Genomic DNA, 20,181 nt, shown 5'->3' on the forward strand with positions numbered 1-20,181 from the left:
GCTGCTTTTTTAATCCATTACTTTTTAAGGCCAAACACATTAAAGATTTGACATTCATTTGGCATACTATCTGAAGTAACGCAAATCAGAGTGGATTTTTTTTTCAGATGAAACACTGTAAAAGCAGGACCAGCACTTCTTAAAGAGACAGTATTTCTGAAATAGGAGCTCGTATAGAAAATCATTCAGCATGAGAGATAGACAAAGTACATTTTTATATAAGAACATATTTTACTGAAATAATGGAGGACTGAAGTATTGCAACTGGGTTTAATGTACTGAGGGCCCAGTTTCTTATGAATTTTGTAGATTAATTTCTCTTGGTTATAATGGTGACCTGATGCACTTAGTACTATCTGTGGTTAAGTAACCTTAGCATTTCAGATTTTATACTGTCATAGTAGCCTTAAAGCTAGGCACTTTAGAACTTTTACCAGCTTTTTCCAGCTTTAAAACCTAGGAAGAAGAGTTAATGGAGTGCTTTTAAACCCAGATCAAACATCCAGTATCACATGTATAGAGAGAGTGTGGAATCTTTTCAGTTATTATGTGTGACTTATAGGATTAGTTTCTTAGATTACATGCTTTTTCTTCTGTCAACGTCTTTAGAGTGACCATATTTTGACCTTTGCATTCTTAAATTAATTTTCACACGTTCAGATAAAACCCCACGACGTCAAGTATGTTAACACTGATTGAACAATATGGTAGCAATTGTTTAATTGATTTACATCTAGGAAGACTACTGTATACCATGCCTCGGGCCGAACTGTTTATATTTTTGACTACGGCACCAGAGATAGCAGGATACCAATGTTGAATGAAAGACTATATGGATGGTTGGTTAAAAAAAAACGTGCCCTTATTATTTCTGCAGTCACATAGTAACAAAACTATTAGCACTGGATTAACAGTAATATTTTATCAAAAATGTTTCAATATGTGTATAAGTGTATGCTCCCATGGAATAAATTACTGTGCTACACTTTAGAAACTTGGCAAAAGAGGAAAGAGTACTTGTGCTTTTGGGTCAGGTAATATCCAAATAAAAAACATTTCTGCTGGAGTCACTCTGCCACAGGCTGGAAATGCTGCAAGTTTTTTTTTTAAATAATAAATGAATATAAAAAAATAAATTTAGGTGTGCTATCCCAAAACGTGACTGAAAAAGCCTGCTGAGTTTCAGTTTGGGTTTTCAGCATGCACAGTACCTATCTGTCACACATACTGTACCAGTTCAGAGCTCTTCTGGCTTGGAAAGAATAGATCAGAAGAAATAGGCAGAGCAATAGAAAATTCTGAGATGAAAACCAATGCCAGAATGCATTCAGGCTGAGAGAAACATAAAGTACTGAAAATCACTACCAGAGGTGCATTATTAGCTTGTGGTGAGATCCCCATTTTTATATCTTTGAAACAACCTGAACCAGCACTCTGACAGTAAAAGAACATTTTATTCATTTGGATATCAATCTGTATCTTTTTGAAATAACATAGAATTTCCCATTGATTACATCCTTGATATTACCAATTTTGCTTGATTAACTTCTAGAGTTAGAGAAAATAATTTTCATTTGAAAATGAACATAATGAAAAAAGTGGTGGATGTTTTTTAGACGTTTAGAGTTAGTAAAAATTTAGAAATAAAGTCAGAAATAAAGGAATACTTATTTTTTTCACTAAATCTCACACAGTCCTTGGATATACATGAAAAGGAGAAAACAATCTTAAATTTACATGGGACCAGATACTGTCTCCTTAAACTGCTAGTTGCTTCAGTGTTTCCATTCCTCATAGATGTGAACATTATGATACTGATAATCACCAAATTTTCAAATACACCAGCAATCATCATTAAGAAGGACACATTAGCCCTATGCATTGCATTTTGACACAGCAATAACAAGAACACATACTTGGCTTTTTGACTTAAGAATTCTAGGTCCCATCAAAAGTATTCAACCACCTGAAACAGGGATCATTAATTTTCCCTTGATGATCTTTTATTCCAGACCTAGAATTGAATGCACAAAATGTGCATTATTCAGATACTGAAAAGAAAAAAAAGATAATATAAGAAATATACAGGGAATCTGTGATCCTTTTTTTGGACAATAATGTGATTTATCAGGGACAACAGGATAGTCTGTGTCTTTCTTCTCTTCAGCTTTCAGATTGTAAAGTGAAAGCTCTTTCCACAAGTGACAAAGTCTCTCTGTCTTTAACCTTGACAACACTGTAAACTCCAATTCATCTTAAGGTAAGAAAGACTGGAACCTTTTACACTTCCCAGGAGCCAAGTTGAATGTCATGTGCTTAATGAACCACTGGGTCTTCTGCCAATCTAATTGGATGAAGTCGGACCCCGTAATGAGCTCCCCCAGAGAAACCGAGGAATACTTGACAGCACTCAAGCCCTGGCATGCCACTCTGTAACACGATGGCAACTGTAATGTGATGTAATGAGTTCCTCTTGGGTTCTGTCTCTCAAACTGGCCGCAATGTCATTACCATAGCTCTTTGTCAATGCTGAAAGAGTCATCTCATCAGGCAAGAATTAGGAAGCTAAGCTGGCATACATGTTGGTTAAGTGACTGCTGTGTATCCATGCATATTTGTCAGTTATATTCTTATTTACAACAGACAAATTTAATCATTCTAAAGTTTTCAATGGTTCTGACTGAACACAATTTGAAGAAGAAATGATGCGTGGATGTACTGCTAACAATGAACTAACGTCATTGACTGTGCAATTAGAACATCTTAAGAATTAAGACTAAAGAATTGTATGCACGGCTGAACTGTTTCATGGTATCTTACCATAATCCTCGAGAAAAAAAAATGATCTAACTGCAGAAAAAAAAGAGGGGTGAAATCAGCCCCAGGAGGGAAACATTTTGAGACCAAAGGCAGACTGTACATGGTAGATAAAACTCTCTGTTAGTTAAGGTTTTGTAAGTGAAAAATGCAGCATGCAGTGTCATGCAGGACACCACAGCCATTCACAAAAGCTGTGCTGAAAAGCTCTGGAGACCATGCTCAAGCTAAAGAAATGAAAAAGCTACAAAATAATATCAACCTCTGATGCTTTGTTTACAGACGCAGTAACCTTTGCCACTCTTATCCCCAACTTTGGAAAGGTAATTCAAATACTTTTGACAGGACCATGAATGCAATGGAATTTTTAAAGACGAACAGTTAAAAACAAGCAAAATATATTGCAGATTATTTGACGTAACATGAAATATGGAGACAGATGAATCTCAGGTAAAACAATAAAATGCACACAGAATTTTGGCCAAAATGCATTGCAAATGACTTGAGCCATAACAAAACACAAAAGGCATGCTCTATTAGTTAACCCTTACATGTGACTAATGCGGCATGCAGTGTCATTCTCAAAATGTATGCATGAGCCCCCATGTATCACACAGCCTTAGCTTAAATTCATAGCAAGCAACAGCTGTACTATCCTGCACCACAGCCATGCAAAATATCTCACATTTCTCAGACTACTCTGCATATTCAGGCCCTATTTATATCTTAAAAGATCACAAAAATATTTCTAAATAAAAGAAGGGCGGTTTTTCCAGGGGAAAGCAATATCATACATAATCCTCTAGAAAGCACACGGGGAAATATGGAAACGTTGAGAGAATTTAATTTCCTGGAGGAGCACCATGACTGATTTTAAAGGAATCTTTTTTCCTAACATGTTTGTGCACCACTGTTTAATGAGGGAGTATGTGAGGTTGTTTTCTATCCTGAAACAAAATAAACATACATAACTATGTTTCTGAACACTGTTGTCTTTCTTTTTCATTTGTGTTTCCTGGATAAAAATACTTGTATCTACAGAAGCACTAACGAGGTGATCTTTTTCTAAACGTTTTTTTCTCTCCTCCAAAAACATTGTGAACATTAACTGTATGTAATGATTGTGGAACATGGACCAGGATTTCAGTTTTTGAAATACCCAGGACATGGGTATAGTCTGTTATGTTTGGATGTTTACAATTGCTGACACTTGTCTATTTAGACAAATCTGAATTTTGTGGAAATAGAAAAATAAGACTTTTTTTATGAACGTTACTATCTGGTATTCACCTGCATTCCTCCATTAAGCTGAGTTAGGCCACTCAGCCTATACCTTCTTCTTGCATTTCACATAGCATTTTGAAAAATAAAAACAGCTGGTTTATAAAAAACAATTTCAAAGCTCGTGCTGTTCTCATTTGAGAAACAGCAGAAGCCTTATTTCATTCTGTAAAAGTACCAAAATTCAGGCGATTTACCAATCACCCATCGAGTGTGTGCATAATGTTTCACATACAGTCTCTCTGATTTATATATGTTTTGGTTGGGAAAGGTTTTTTTTTTCATTAAAAAATCTAACAGAATTTAACTTTATTTTCCAAATGTAAATCTACCATTGTGCATGAAAGGTGAGTCTAAAAGAGGCAACTGCAGACTGGCGGGATCGTGAAAATGAAAAGTTGGTGGTCAGTCAGTGAAAGAAGCATTCTGGACCACATTTTGCTTACAGGTTGTTTTCAAGATCTGAAAATTCCTAAAAACAATGTTGTTTGATCCACCACAAATTTTTTGAGCACACGCAGCTTTGGTATGATTAATAAGCACACGATGGAGTGAAGGTTAGTCCTGTTTCCTCATTCAATTCTGGACTAGTGTGTCGTTTGTAAGGAGTTTGCATGTTCTGCCATAATTCACATGGGTTCTTTCTAGTTTTATTCTATCTTCCTGGGTTATGGGAGGTGTTTAAACTGTCCCTTTGTTTGTATGTCCGACTATAAGGGTGAGGTCCTCCCTTGTGCCTTTCAAGTCTTAATTTCTAGGATAAGACTCAGGGTTGCTGTGACCCACACCAGAAACAAGTGGCTTTCTGATAATTAATGACTAATAAGTAATACATTTTTGTTTAGCATGTGCTGCCTCGCCGTTTTTTTCATGATAACCTAGTTTTATGCATGAACTGACCAGATGTTCACTACGTTTGAACATTTGTTTTTTCTAAGACACAGTTATCTCAACTAAATGCTTCATTATCTATCCAATCAATTTCTCCAGCATGCTACAGTTCTCTTTCAGTATATTATCCTACGAACCCAGCTTTCCTACCTATACCACCACAGTGCCTTCCTTTTTACCAGCCCATGATAATGAGCCAATCTTTTCCAAAGGAAAAAGATTGTCAGTGGTCCTGAAGCCCGTGTGTGACTGCAGTGTATCAAAATCTACTATACATGTGTGCAGGTGCGTGTGCCAGACTCCCAAGCGCTTCGGAATGTTTCTGATATGCCAGTGTGTTAAAGCAACTAGATAGTGTGAAAGCCCCCTCTAGGCTCTACAACCCCCAGCTCCAGCAGTACTCACGTTGGCAGTGACCCCAGGACCGGCGCGTCCATCCCCAACAGCAGTCTATTCTGGCTCCGTAGCGGCACAGTCCATTTGAGGAGGCCAGCTGCCTGGGCCACCTGTCAGAAAGGAAGACTATTAGCTTAGTGCCACTGGACAGTTTGACAGTGGAAGAGGAAATGAATATGGCACCTGTTTGCTCAAAAAGGCCAGTTTGCCTCCCTATCAATAAACACCTTTATAAAGAACAAATTGTGCCTTATAATGACATCTTTAGCATTTTCACATTTACTTTGCTTTAGCGCTGTCTGTACCCTACTTCAGATTAAGGAAACTATAATTCGCAGTAGCTGTTTAAAAAAATCACAGTATCACATATTTCCTCAAATTAGTGACATCTAAATCCACAGGTAAACATGCCTTTCTAATCAAACACTCTCCCATTTACAAAAAAAAAAAGCCCACATACTTACTCCAAGACTTCAACCACTATTTTGTATCTCAGTTTCTGTCAGTTGGAATACTCAAGAGAATTCTAGGTGATCTTCAACTTTTCCACTGTCCTTTCATTAAAGAAACGCTCTCCTACTGTAATTGGAAGAGGGAGGTAGTGTAAATCTCTGTTTAGATTATCAGGGTTCTTTTCTTTCCTATAGAGGATTGTACCCAGAGGATGAATAAACCCTATAGCCTGGAGATCATATGAAGGGAATACTTGCTGACCACTTCATGCTGGAACTGGCTCAGGTTTTTACAAGTCTGAGTTGTTACTTTTAGACAGAGTCTGTTCCAGTGGATTAGGAAGACAAGACTGGAAAATAATCAAGCTTTTTAGAAACGAACCCTAGGATGATGGGCAAACTACTGTCTTGTCTAAACCACCTGCTTAGTTTCACTGTATAGAAAAAAACATGATTTTGTAAGACAAATATGTATTACAGTAATATGTCTACTACTAAACATTTCTGTTTTATTTTACTGTGATATGTTTTTGTTATAATCTACCATGTGTTGCAGCCAGTTACCAAAATCAGAATGCTGTATGCCAGTTTTTGGCTGGTTTCTCTGTTATACAACAGATCACGCAGCCAACAGTCTGTCTGTTATTAATGTAATTTGGCTGTTTTAAATGCCCGATGAACTGTTCTTTGCAAGTCGGATTCCAAGCAACATGGAACAGACCAGTGTTACTGTATAGTATTCTGAAAGCACTGTAGCTTACATGCAATATTTAAAATGTTGTTATGGCTGTTCAATGTTCTATGCTTCCAAGAGAGTCAAATCAAGGAAACAGGAAAGACCGTTTTTTAAGATGATAAATTACCAAACATCAACAAGTGATGTTGAAACACTATCACGTGGAGATAAATGCCTGCAATCTCTTTATACCCCAATACCTTTATCACAGCTAAACTATACATTAAATTTTTTAACACAGTGTGCTTACTATTGTACATTCTGACCACATGCACATGCACATGCCTTTGAAAGGCAAAGAAATGTTAATGCTACTGACTTCCTGCTTCCCACCCGTCTGAAAACTTGATTGAAAACCTTGACACACTGAAACATTATCTTTGCTGCCTGGAAGCAAGTGAGCTCCAACAAGGCACAGACACAGCATAATTGTGAGCAGTTCAGTGCTTGGCTACTGTTCACATTGAGATTCATGGCTGTCGTTAATAGTGTCACAAGTGTAGACTAGCCAAATATCTTTGTGGGTCACTCAAGTCCTTAGACACCTGCCGTTAGATTAGCTGAGAGTGTCTTCCACAATGAAAGCATGCCCTTTACGTAGGCTGGAAAAATCCAGGTAATTTATAATAAAGGCACACCAAAAATGCAGCAGAGCACTGAGTGTATAACATTGGTTTTACAAGTATTACGAGCATTTTAAACAACAAGAACCGCAAATAACTACCATAGTAACAATAACATAATTATGCATTACCGATATTTTACAGCTCTATAAGCTCACAAAGATGAAAGTTTTATATCGCAGCAACTGCTTGCCAACTGTAACCTGCCTATAATTTGCCGCCCTTCAGCATTTCTGATTTAAAACTATTAGATGATCCAAACCAACATATCAAAATGAGTGATGCAAATGTACTTTGAGTCCACCGCCTTAAAAAAGAGAAATTCATCACGCTCCAGTGGAGCAAACTGTAACTCCTGAAATTTACATTGCTAGCAAAACTAAGATGGATACAAAATGAGACAAGAGCACCGTACACCACGCAATGGAAATGAACCCTGCATTTAAAATAAAATCCAAAGTGTCTGAGCACATTTGTGTACCAGCACAATGAAAGGGGCCACAATTCCTCAATTGCACACTCTCTGACTTACAAAGACAACTACTTAATCCAGGTGAATGAGTATTAGCCATTCGCCAGTATTAGAACTTTCCATTTATGCAACTAACAGCTAATATTTACATTATTTGTATTTGTATACACAAGTTTTCAACATTTTGTATGGTCCTAACAAAATATTGACACAACTAAGCAACAAAAAGTGCCACAATACTGATATAAGCTATTAACTTTACCTATTTCCTTGTGTCAAGACTAGTCCAAATCTTGTCAAATGATCAGATGATTTATGCGCAATGGACATGGAAGATAAAACTTACAACATATAACGAAGAAATCTTTGCAATTCGTTGAGTAATTTATACGTACTGTTATATATACACTTTATAAGTGTTATATATAATGCTTATATAAACAGTACTTAGTATATAACTCTACTGTAGGTGCATTGCAAATTGCACATAAGGTATAGTATTTTTAAGAAGCTTGTGCGACTATGCACCTAATTGCACACACTATTATGTAATAGCCAGAATGTCAGAATGTCTGACAGAAAGTGATGGAAGTAATTCTACTGCTATTCAAAATATTTTCATGGCACCTTACCTTGAACCACTTTTCTAGTGGGTCACAGATGAACTACAGCAGTTAAGCAGAATTTACCACTCAGAGAAAGCCCCTTGTTCCTGACACCAACTTGGACAGCATGCTAGATCATTTCAGAACTCATACATACAGTAGAACATAGGAATTCTTCCAAATGAGATGAAGCCATTTGTAAGAGCAGTCTTTCGGTTGCTAACAGCTAATCGATCTGCGGTTCTCATACAGTCGAACCAACAATTCGACTAGGATTGACTTTGTAGATTTCTTTGAGTATTCTGAGGACCTGGATCAGGTCCTCTCATTGTCTTCTCTGTTAAAAACTATGGATATTGAGTTAGTTTAGTCCATCAGTGAATAACATTCCTTTCAGCCTAGGAAAAAAATCTGGTTCCAAATCTCTGAGCCAGATCCAGACTACCAATATCTTTTTTGAAAAGCTGTGACCACAACCGTTAAAGCATTCTTAATGAGGTCAATAGCCTCCCCTACTTTAAATTGTACACTTTAACTGGGGGGTGGCATGGTGGTGCAGTGCAGCACTGAGGCCGTGGGATCAACTGGACTGGGGAACTGTCTGTGTGGAGCTTGTATGTTCTCCCTGTGTTCGAATGGGTTTCGTCAAGGTGCTCTGGTTTCCTCCCACAGTACAAAAACATCCTGTTAGGTTGATTGGCTTCTGGGAATATTGGCCCTTGTGTGAATGTATGTGTATGTGTATGTCTGTGTGTGTGCTGCAATGTACTGGCATTCTTTCCAGGGTGTATCCTGCCTTACACCAGTTGCTTTATGCTATAGACTCCAGCTCCCCATGATTTAGAAGAAGCAGTTAGAAAATGTATATCTGAACTTTAACTAGGCCTTTATATCCTAAGCAGCAACTAAGGTTGCTGCTGGAAGAGGTGCTAGTGGGGCCAGCAGGGGGCGCTCACCCTGCGGTCCATGTGGGTCCTAATGCCCCAGTATAGTGAAGGGGACACTATACTGTAAACAGGCGCCGTCCTTCGGATGAGACATAAAACCGAGGTCCTGACTCTCTGTGGTCATTAAAAATCCCAGGGCGCTTCTCGAAAAGAGTAGGGGTGTAACCCCGGTGTCCTGGCCAAATTTCCAATTGGCCCTTACCAATCATGGCCTCCTAATAATCCCCCTCTATGAATTGGCTACATTACTCTGCTCTCCTCCCCACTGACAGCTGGTGTGTGGTGAGCGATCTGGTGCACTATGGCTGCCGTCGCATCATCCAGGTGGATGCTGCACATTGGTGGTGGTGGAGGGGAGTGCCCATTACCTGTAAAGCGCTTTGAGTGGAGTGTCCAGAAAAGCGCTATATAAGTGTAAGCAATTATTATTATTATTATCCTACCATTCTGTTTTCCTTCTTTATTGCTTCTCCACAATGCACAGAAAATGAAAATGATGCGTCTACACAACAGCTAAGTCTTTCTCATTAGTAGCCTGTTTAAGCACCATATATCCACTTTGTATTTGTAGTTTATGGTTTGGTATCTACATGCCATATCTTTCACTCATTGACATTAAATATTTTCTTCCAGGTGCTTGTCCAGTTGTGAATATTTGGTCTAAGGTTTTTTACATTTATTTTACAGTTTCTAGAGTGTTTGCAGATTTTCCTAGTTTGTTCTAATCTACTAACTTGACTAACTTGCTAATTCTATAAGAATCTAGATTGGTGGTTCCTGACCCTGGTCCTGGAAGAACACTGTCTGCTTATTTTCTTTTGAGCTAAGATCTCAATCTTAAGATGACTTTATTGATCTACTTGCTTCCTCACACTTTTACTGTACTTATCTTGTTTATGTGATCAGTCCAAGGTATCAAAAACCCAGAACTTTACACAGCCTCTCCTTAACTTGCTTGCCATTATTTCTGATTAAACAGCTCTTACTAGTTAATCAGTTGGTGAAGAACAGAGACAGGTGGAAATGGAAGTGCATCACATTCTGATATTGAATGGTTTTTGCTTCTGGAGAGGTCCAGTTGGTGAAATTTCAGGCAATACACCTCTATGAGACCACCTCTGAGACTCAGAAATTGGAATTTATAAGAATTGGTAACAATTAAAAAATCCCATTCAACCTTTACAAATTACAAATACGCCACAAATACAAAACAGTAATCAGTCAATCCTCAACGGTTTGGAGCCACCAATATACAGTAGATCATTCAGATAAACTAGGAGGAGCGGTGGTCTTAATATAGATGACTTAGACACTCCACTAATTATTCCCTCCTCCTCCATGCAAACAGAAAGGTACAATGTATAGATATCAATTAATCTAGCCAACATGTCTTTGGTAGGTGGGAGGAAACTAGTGCTCTCTGCAAAACTGGGGAGGACATGCAAACTGCCCAAGACCAAACTCGAACACAGTACCCAAGAGCTGTGAGACACCGAAGTGTCCCACCCCATCCAACAAACCAAACCAGTAAAGTCCATTTAAAATGAGAAATTAAATTTGAAGCCTCAGGGGAGTCAGGGGTCTCCAATCCTGCTCATGGAGGTCTAATGTATCTGCAGGTATTTAGTCTAACTGGGCTCTTAATGACTTGAATCAGCTCATTATGGGCTTAGCTGAACCAGTTGAACGGCTTCTCTTTGCTTTTCAGTTGAAGGTGCTTTAAAAAGACCTGGAAAATCTGTAGATACTAAATCCTTACCAGACATGTTTTGGGCACTGCTGGTCTAAATAAAGATGGAAATAAAGATGGAACAGGCAGAGTTGTTGCCATTTCCCAAAAGGGAAAAACGCAGTCATTTACTGACAATGTGGTGTAACATCAAATATTAATTAAGTTTCTAATACCTTAAACCAGGACATTGATGGTACGTAGCTCTTTTGGATAGCAAAATGAAAATGTCCATATATCATTGATAAAACAGGTTTTGTTAGGAATTAATTCAAAGTACCACTTTGCTTATACGATTGCCATGGATCAGTGTTGGTTCCCTTGCCAAAGTTGCACCTAATAGTCTGACTAAAAGGACTCTGGATGGGCAGTATAAATAAATAGAAATAAAAGCAGCAGGTCCAATTAAAAAATTCAATATAAGCAGGAAATAAGCAGTCAGTGACAACTGTACTGCAAGACAATGTTTTCCACAAAACTACAAACAACATTCCATAGTAAATCAGAGCAGAGGTTCTCTTATTCTCCAGCTTTGCTAACAGCTTTGCCAAAGGTTTCAGCACAAATCACAAAAGCAGTCAACGATAGGATCTGTCCCATAATACAATTGATGGTATTATTATTTTTTTATTTCCTGGTATTTAAGCTGTTACTTAAAATCCCAATTCATGATAACTTCATACTATTGAATCAGTACATCATTTATGTGAGTCGTTATGTTAGTCGAGTTAATTATATTATATACACTGAATAAAATGCCACAGTAATGAAGCAATAAAACAAGGGAATGCATCTGATTAGAAAAGCTTTTAATTGCAATTATTTCTCCTTTATTCACAGTTTCAGATGATCATCACTAACGGTGATAATTAGCCTAATGGTGATTCTAAAGGAGTGCTCCTGCACTTGAGCTTAGATTCAGACACTGGTGCAGGTCTACAGCTGGCCTGTGAATGGCCCCATTTGGCTCTCTTGCTCCATTACCTTTGCTGTCAATAGAACGCGTTGCTGGGTTTATCTAAGCGTTCATTACAGCTGAGGCTACGTTTAAGATAAGATCACTTTATGGGCCCTATACAATTTTCTCCTATTAGGAATTTGTCTTTCCGCATACCCCAACTTGCTCTCCATGAGACAAACAGACAGGGAGAGAAGCTTGGGGTCAGAACGCAGGGATAGCCATTTATACAGCACCCCTGTAGAGCAGTTGGGGTTAAGGGCTTCGCTCAGGGCCCCACCGGAGTAGGATCCCTCTGCCGGCCGCTGGATACAAACCGGCAACCTTTCAGCCATAGAGCTTTAGCCACAGAGCCACTGCACCACCCATTTTTTATAAAAAGCCATGAGGTTATGACAGAAGATGAGCTCATTAATGTAAGATTTCAACCTTAAAACTTAACTGCACATCATCATGACAGTGGAAGATAGTAGTAGTGGTGGTCAGATAGGCAATTCTAAAATTGTCAGCATGCTTAGATGACGCCAGGTATCGTAAGTCACCTGAACGGAATGTGTAACTTTACCCTCTAGCATTCATCTTTCTTTACAAATAGAACTAGTAAAGCTGGCCTTCCATTTTGTCCCCCAGGAATTAAATTCAATTTTTGCAATGCAGTTTACGGACACATATTTCAAGCAGCCCACAAATAATGGCGAATATCTGTTATTAATGTTTACCCAACATGATTAACCCTAGTTCAGAATTATTTGGTTAACTCACATTTGCAAAATTGAACGAAGCCATTAAGTAAAATGAGGAACTTGTAACTATGGAAAAAAAAAAAAAACTTCATTCAAAACTAGGAATGAAATTACAACTCAGAAAAACTTAATTAAAAACGGCTACCATATGGGTGGAGCTGAATTTCAATTTCAATTTTCAGTTTCAGGATTTTTCAAACTACCCTTTGACGTAATATCGTTTTAAAGGGTGATATCAAAGAGGTACAATGAGTCCCTAAATTTCAAGTGCATCTCCGAGGTTCACTGTTTTTTTTTTCGCCAGTCTAAACTAGGCTGTCCACTGGCATAACAAAAATAGAAGGCATGATGAATTCTAGAGCACATACTGTACATAACTCCAAACACAGCACAGAGAATGATGAGAGTGAAAGTTGAGCACTTCTAGTCTGAGAAATGAACTAGCGTGATGCAACTAAGTGCAAGAGGTTCGGAAGTCTTCTAATGTGTCAGTTAAAAATACACAGGCGGATCATGATAACACTAATAATAATAATAATAATAATAATAACAACAACAACAACTTTGGATATTATTTAACAATGGGTAATTAAAGTTAAACTGCAATGCATTGGGTGGAATCTACTGAGTAATACATGTAGATAACTAAATAATTAATTTGGCAGGGAGCTTTTCAATTGCAAACATCTTAATTGGAACAACGCTCCCTGACTCAAACCCTCAGCGCATTCTTTTGCTTTGGCACGTTTTCTCTTTCTGTTCTTCAAACATTTCACCTGATTCGTGTCCGGACTTGAACTGAGAGGCAGTGTAAATATGTCACATTGCAGCGGAACAAGAATGTATGCATTTAGATTTTTCTTCTTCAAAATGATCTCGTCCATTGTATATTATTTAAATATGATAGACTGTTTTCTAGTATTAATGCGTATGCTCTTTTAAGTTTACTGTAGTATACGACAGTAACCCCAACATAAACAGCAGTGAATCACAATGAAACTGTGGTAACAAGCACGGTAAACTGTAGCAAGATAAATTGCACAAAGGACATACCGTAGGAACAATGAATAAGCCAGTTAGTGCATAGCAAACAAAAACGAGGTAAACGCGAAAAAATACTTGGTAAACTTTTGCAAAGGGAAAGAATATGCGTATAATGACATTACAGAAACAAGAGGAAATAAAAATAGAAATCATCTTTATCATCCTTAGAGGTAAGTTCATAATGCTAAAGATAATCGTTTAAAAGGTACAGTTGAGTAATACACACTGAATTTCTAGACCATATTTAGACATAAACTGATTCAGAGAAGTCTTAGTCTTGTGATTCAGAGAAGAAAAAATCCTTTTTTGGTCTCGCCAAAATTGTTATTTTGCTCCTTAAAAGGCTACTAATATGCTTCGTTTCTAAACAGCGAATGAAAGAAACACCATCTTACCGCTGTCATCTTACAATAATTGTAAACAAGCCGTTAATTGGGCAGCAAGCCAGTAAAATAATTCACAATAGGCAAAATCCCCAAAACTGAGCACGACTTCATCTTTTTAGGAAACTAAAGCACGCAGTAACACGCACGTTCTCTAGTTTTACATGCTCCTATCAAAACGCATGTACTACTTACAGGAATACTGATTTTATTATTGCAATGTAGAGTAATGAATGGTTATTATCTGAGATAAGTGATTCTAAGAAATAAATATTCGAACTACTCAATGCTGCTAAATGAACAGCGCCCAGTTACTGGAGAACGTCGCGTCTTACCTGCCGTCAAAGTCACCAGTCACTGCCAAGCACGCACTGGAGAAAAGCATCAACTTTATCCACAATCCCATTGTAACTGCTGAAGAAGATGCACTTTTTTTCTAACTGTTGCCCCTTTTAAATCCAAGTACGTATTCAGAAAGGAAAGCTCAGTATTCAGATATTTTGGGTTACGTTACACTTGCTAATCCTGGCTTCTCGGAAAATCAAAAAAAAAAAATCACAGGAGTGCGAGAAAGGAGGTAGCGAGCTCCTAGAGTTTACGCAGCAGTAATGCTGGAGTCGCAAGCGAGGCGGCTGGTGTCCTTGAAATCGCTAATTTACAATGTTTCTGAGGTGCTGAAGAAACACTGTGCAGCCCCTGGGAATGGACCGAGTGTGTGAGTAGCCGAGTGCACTCTACTGGTGTTAGGAAGTCCCGCACCTTTTTTTTTCAAGTTTATAACCAGACTCGCTCCTACTTTTCACAGTATGACTTCAAAAGGCTCCTCACACTCGCAAAACACGTATACTTTTTTTTAATCTTTAATGGCGTTGTATCCGCTGCCTCTTGATTGCCTTAAACAACGCCAGGAACAGCCTTCGTTTTACCGTGATGTCTCTGCTACCCCTTTATGTCCGAGGTAAATTGTTACAAATAATAAGTAGCGGTAATTTCGCATGTGCGCTTTTCTTGGCTCCAGAAAAGGTAAGTTGCCAAGCCCGCAGCACCGCTCTCGCTGTGGCTCTGGTGTAGGAATGCCTGAATGAGATTCAGATATTGAAACGGCTCCAGGTAGATGCTGCTGTAGCCCATCCCACCGATACAGCGATAGCCACGAAAGCAATCGTCAGGTGCCTTTCTGTAAGCTTGCAGCACTAATTTTATAACACATTTGCACACATATGTATACAGATACTGTATATCATTCTGCACACATTCAGAGTTTAAACACTCCAGTGGGTATTGTGGTTGTAAAACAGTAACCCGGGCGCGTACCGACATAAATCGATACATTAATACTTCCTAAGTCTACCGCTGCATACATACATTAAAGAGACTTGATTGTTATAAATAAGTGATTTCTGGGGAGGGGATGTATTCACCTACTGCGTGCCAACAGATACTGTAGTTTTGACTGGGCAGACCCCATGGAAAATAAAGCTTCGGTCACAATGAAGTTTGGTCAAAATATCTCAATTGACATTTTCAATTTGTTGTTCCCAGGATTCCTTTTATGATAATATTCAAGAGTTTGTGTTCGGCAGTGGTAATTGTCATGTTTAAGAACCGTTTTTTTTCTTATGCATATTTTGCGTTTTGCTCTATTTGTCTCATCACTTACTAAATGATCTCTACATTTTCTAGTATCGTGCACAGTATATTGTATTTTTGTACAATACACCGTATTGTAAATGTATTTTTCTCAAATGTGAGTGAGATTCTTCTCAACATAGAGCATTTGGTTGCTAGTGCGTGGCACGAGAACCACACCTTAGTCAAGTGCCACGCCATGAGATAAATGTATTAAAAAAAATATTTCTATAGAGAAATTAACTTAGGTTTCCGAAAAAGAATCGAGCTTGATCTGAAACTCGCACAAAAAAATGTTAGAAGACTGTAACACCTTATCTGCGATTCCGAGAATAACTACACCATCAACAATAATAATAAATTTTCATTTATGAGGACTTCTCAAGAAACCCTCAGCACTGACTCACATCAATACATACAGTATGGAATAGAACGGAAGTAACCCTTTACCAAGCGAGTGTCATGCATTAACAAGACTCTTACGGTACACAGCTGGTATATGGAGCCAGGGTTATTAAGCAATGCACATCAGGGCATAATAAGTATTTTTTTGGCAGAGAGAATAAAGTATTTCAGCGAAGACTGTCTGGACTGCACATGCTGCCAGTGCCTGCCCTGGACTGCTGGAGGCACACAAAAGTTGTTGAGATGTTATAAAAATCATCGTCAGAGCTGCTGATCACATTTTAATGGGTATTTGCACACACACGACATGCTAATACGATTTGTGACAACCAGAATATTTTGGTGCAGCTATAAATTAACTTTCCTGTTTTATGACATTTAAAATTAATAGTATACATTAGATCGGAAAGTCGGTACATCTGATCTGTTTAGCTATTTAACTGGTAATACTGCTGAAAATAATTAAAATTTTCTGTGCCACGTGAAAGTTTTAATAGCATTACAAAAAAATAGTAAAAGGTGGCGTTCACATATTCTTAATCATTTAACACTCTAATAAGCGTTATTTTATTTAAGCTTTGAAACACTCACAGTATGTGGTCTCATGAAAACACAGTTATTCTTACCAATAACCTTAAACGGCTTTCAGCATTTGAAAAGGATGTCTATCATAATCCATATCCAGTGTGTTAAAGTGCCAGTCTCTTTTTAATAAAATGATCTGAAATTAAACAGCAGAACCTTTACATTTTTAAAGTAAGATATTTCTATTTAGTCAGACACCAAAATGTTTTGGGGGCACAAAGTGTTTTGGTACACAGACTTTCAGGTATTGTACAGTACAGTATATGTCTAGTTTGAACAAACTTGCCAACAGCAAGACACTGGAAGTCTGTAAAATTATGCAATGAAAGCCTAATCCAGTGCTTTTGAGTCATTTGTAGTGAAAAACCATGACAAGACTTCACTCAGGATTTACAGAAGCATAATTTGCTCAAAACCTCCTTAGTTCAAAAGTGCTTCTGTGTGGTTTTTAGATGGACAAACCTTTTCTTTGACTACTGCTCACTGAAGGGGGATTTACCTACTGAACTCCAGTTAGGATCTGAAAGGGAGTTTTCTAATGCAAATAACAGAGCCAAAAGAAGGATTTTCTCCTTCACTTCAGCTTCAAGGGCAAAAGGGGATAAGAAATGAATGGGCAACGTTTGATAGGATCTAAAAAGTCGGAAGTGATTAAAAAGCTCCTATGTGGTGCAAATCATAAAATAGGGAACTCGGGAAGGGAGACTTGCACTGGGGTAATGCTGAGTCAGTGAAGTGAACTATCTTTAACAAACTTATGCTGCTGCATTCTTTTTTCCCACTGCACCTCTCAAATGTGTACATTTACATTCCTTAAAGTGTATGGGGGGGAAAAATGTTTGAACAGGGCTCGATTTCTCAGCAAGCTTGTACAGCAGAATGCAGCTGAGGGAGAAGCATGGTTTATACTGTACCTTTGTTTTTCACTTTTCTTGCCTGGTGTTTAAATCACATTACAGTGAAGATTTCATTGCCTGAAATCACATGATTCATGAACATGCAAAAGCAGTTCCCAAAATTATGTTTGTGAATTTTACGTTTGATTGCACAGCCGTATACAATACGGTTCAGTGGCCTTTCAAACCTATAGAAATATTTGTCCTGTGAAATGATAAAGTGATGATGTAATCTTTCAAAATATTAGGTAGATGATATGCCCACCGAAGGGACTATGTATCTACAGAAGAAGCAAATAACAATAAGGAAAACCTATTTTTCTAAAGCCTTTCAAAATTAACAAACTGTACAGTACTTCAGGGGCACATAAATCTCTTACTTTGTTCTCATCAGGCTCAAACCAGACATGCTAAAAAAATGGATTTGTGAGAAAGGATGAAGGTTTTTTTAAATAAAGCTAAAAAATAACCTGGGAATTCATAGTGAAAATGAATTCAAATTGAAAAGGGGGATTTATAAGAAACATTAAGGCTGATATTCTTTGGTACATTTCCATTTTCTTTTAAAAGACAGCTTCTAAAAATACCAGATGGATACTTCATGTAAAGTAGTTCTGTATCAGTCCAGATTCTCATGATATGTTCCTTAAAAAAAACCCTTATATGCCCGACATTCAAGAAGATTCCTTTTTCGGTTTGATCTTCGTAAGTCAGTATGCTATTTTTGTTTTTCCATGACTTTACCACCATTACACCATTATGATTTGGCAAAGTAAACAAATTTACTTTGCCAAATCATACTTCTCTGTGCCTTACAGTTTTTTGCCACGGTCCAACGATACAATTTTATAAGGGCTAATTTGTTTTACTGGTGAGCCAGATCTCATCTTTAGCCATAGTTCTCGTATTTTTCCACAGGTAAAATAATGGAATTAAGTATCTCCCTTTTGAAATATTCCAGTTCTATAAGCATCAGGACCATCAGGTTGTCAGTCTTGAGCAGAAAAATCAATGCCACATTCATAAAGACTTAAAAGAAGCAATAAATGATTATGGACTCTGTAATGAAAATGAATTTAGGATGCAATAACATGATGTAAAACATGACAATATTCAAGTGTTTCATTAAATCCATTTAATGATCTCAATTCACAGTAATAGAAGTTTTTTTTCCTCAACAGATGCAATGTCTAAAGCATCTTATGTCTTTCCTTGGAAATTTATTAACAAGCTGTAGTTGAGAATGCAAACATGTACAAATCTTTTTAATTTAAACATGCACTTAAAACCAATATTGTAAAGTAGCAAGGTATACATTTAAAATAAATATTTGTTTTTTCCTGAAAAAAATCAATGCCACATTCATAAAAACTTAAAAGAATGGTGAACCAAAAAATGATTATGTACTTTGTAATGAAAATGAACGTAGGATGCAATAATACAACATAAAACATGACAAAATTCAAGTGTTTCATTAAATCCATTTAATGTTCTCAATTTACAGTAATAGAACAAGTTTCTTCCTCTGTCCACAGATGCAATGTATAAAGCATTTTATGATGCAACACAGTTTATTATCTCTCATTAAGTAGCATTACCAGGCAATGTTCTGGCTGGGTGGGTGGACAAAAGCTCATGACTTTATAACAAGGAGTCTGCTATACATCTAATCCCAAAGCATTTACATCAATATACAGTATACTGTATACATTGCATTATTTGTTTTAAAGTAAAACAATAACATTGTGGAATACTGAAATGATCCAAAGTTAATATAAAAAATGGCATTACTATTAAAATCTACAAAACTTTTCTAATTTTTTTTGTTTAAAAATAAAAATCTAAAACAACAAATTAGAAAAACTGATAGCTTGATGGTTCATCTTTGCTAGCACGTTTAATTTTGAGGTGAGATCTTTTTCCGCCACCTTCACAGCTGTGATGCCTTGCAAGATTTAACAAACCTGGATTCAGGAAACATGGAGGGTGTGATGCATATGGTACTTTGAATAATTAGAGATACCAGGACATCATAAGGAAGCATCATATTGACTTTCAGCACCTTCACTGGGTGAGGATTTCTTTATGCCAAAACCAGTTTTCTGACACTAGATGACTAAAAGATTCTAGTCACAGCTGCTTCTACTGGCGACATAGAGCAGATTACAACATCAGAAGATTATTTCAATTCAAATTCCTTAGGCAGTGACGCTAAAACACTATAAAATGATGTTTGAATGATTCAGTGGGGACGGAGACAGCAGAGAAGAATGTCTTCCTGCAGCTCAGGGAAGACTGCGACCGGCTGCAACCCCCACCAGCATGTTGTTCTTCGGGGAGCAGCTCCCGGGCTCCATGGTCATTACTCTGACGCAGTAGCCATGACTCTCTGCTGCCCAGGATCTATCCAGGTCCACAAGGCCCATGCACTGCTTACCTGTCAGGGGTCACAACGTAAGGTGGCAGGCTGTTTGAGATCCTTTTTCACTTTTAGCTCGTTGCTGAATGGACCAATTAAAATGTTCATATTCATATCTGCATAATAATAATAATTCCTGACACTTACTATTGTATATATAGCGCTTTCCT

General features: G+C 37.6%; 2 protein-coding genes across 7 annotated transcripts in view; both read right to left on the reverse strand.

Moving 5' to 3' along the window:
• The window catches only part of npnta (nephronectin a), a 56,871-nt gene extending 41,708 nt beyond the window's left edge, over positions 1-15,163 (reverse strand). For all 4 annotated transcript variants that reach the window (XM_088625046.1, XM_088625029.1, XM_088625038.1 and 1 more), the window contains exons 1-2: positions 14,413-15,163; positions 5,395-5,495 (exon numbers count right to left, since the gene is read on the reverse strand). In XM_088625046.1, the coding sequence (XP_088481172.1) occupies positions 5,395-5,495; positions 14,413-14,483 (172 nt within the window). In that variant the 5' untranslated portion in view covers positions 14,484-15,163. The remainder of the gene's footprint in view (positions 1-5,394; positions 5,496-14,412) is intronic.
• Positions 15,164-19,061: 3,898 nt separating this feature from the next.
• The window catches only part of gstcd (glutathione S-transferase, C-terminal domain containing), a 60,047-nt gene continuing 58,927 nt past the window's right edge, over positions 19,062-20,181 (reverse strand). For all 3 annotated transcript variants that reach the window (XM_088625084.1, XM_088625095.1, XM_088625075.1), the window contains one exon: positions 19,062-20,029. In XM_088625084.1, coding sequence (XP_088481210.1) covers positions 19,878-20,029 — 152 coding nt within the window. In that variant the 3' untranslated portion in view covers positions 19,062-19,877. The remainder of the gene's footprint in view (positions 20,030-20,181) is intronic.

The sequence above is a fragment of the Lepisosteus platostomus genome, chromosome 1 (genome assembly GCF_059453375.1).
Source record: "Lepisosteus platostomus isolate fLepPlt1 chromosome 1, fLepPlt1.hap1, whole genome shotgun sequence".
Classification (NCBI taxonomy): Eukaryota; Metazoa; Chordata; class Actinopteri; order Semionotiformes; family Lepisosteidae; genus Lepisosteus; species Lepisosteus platostomus.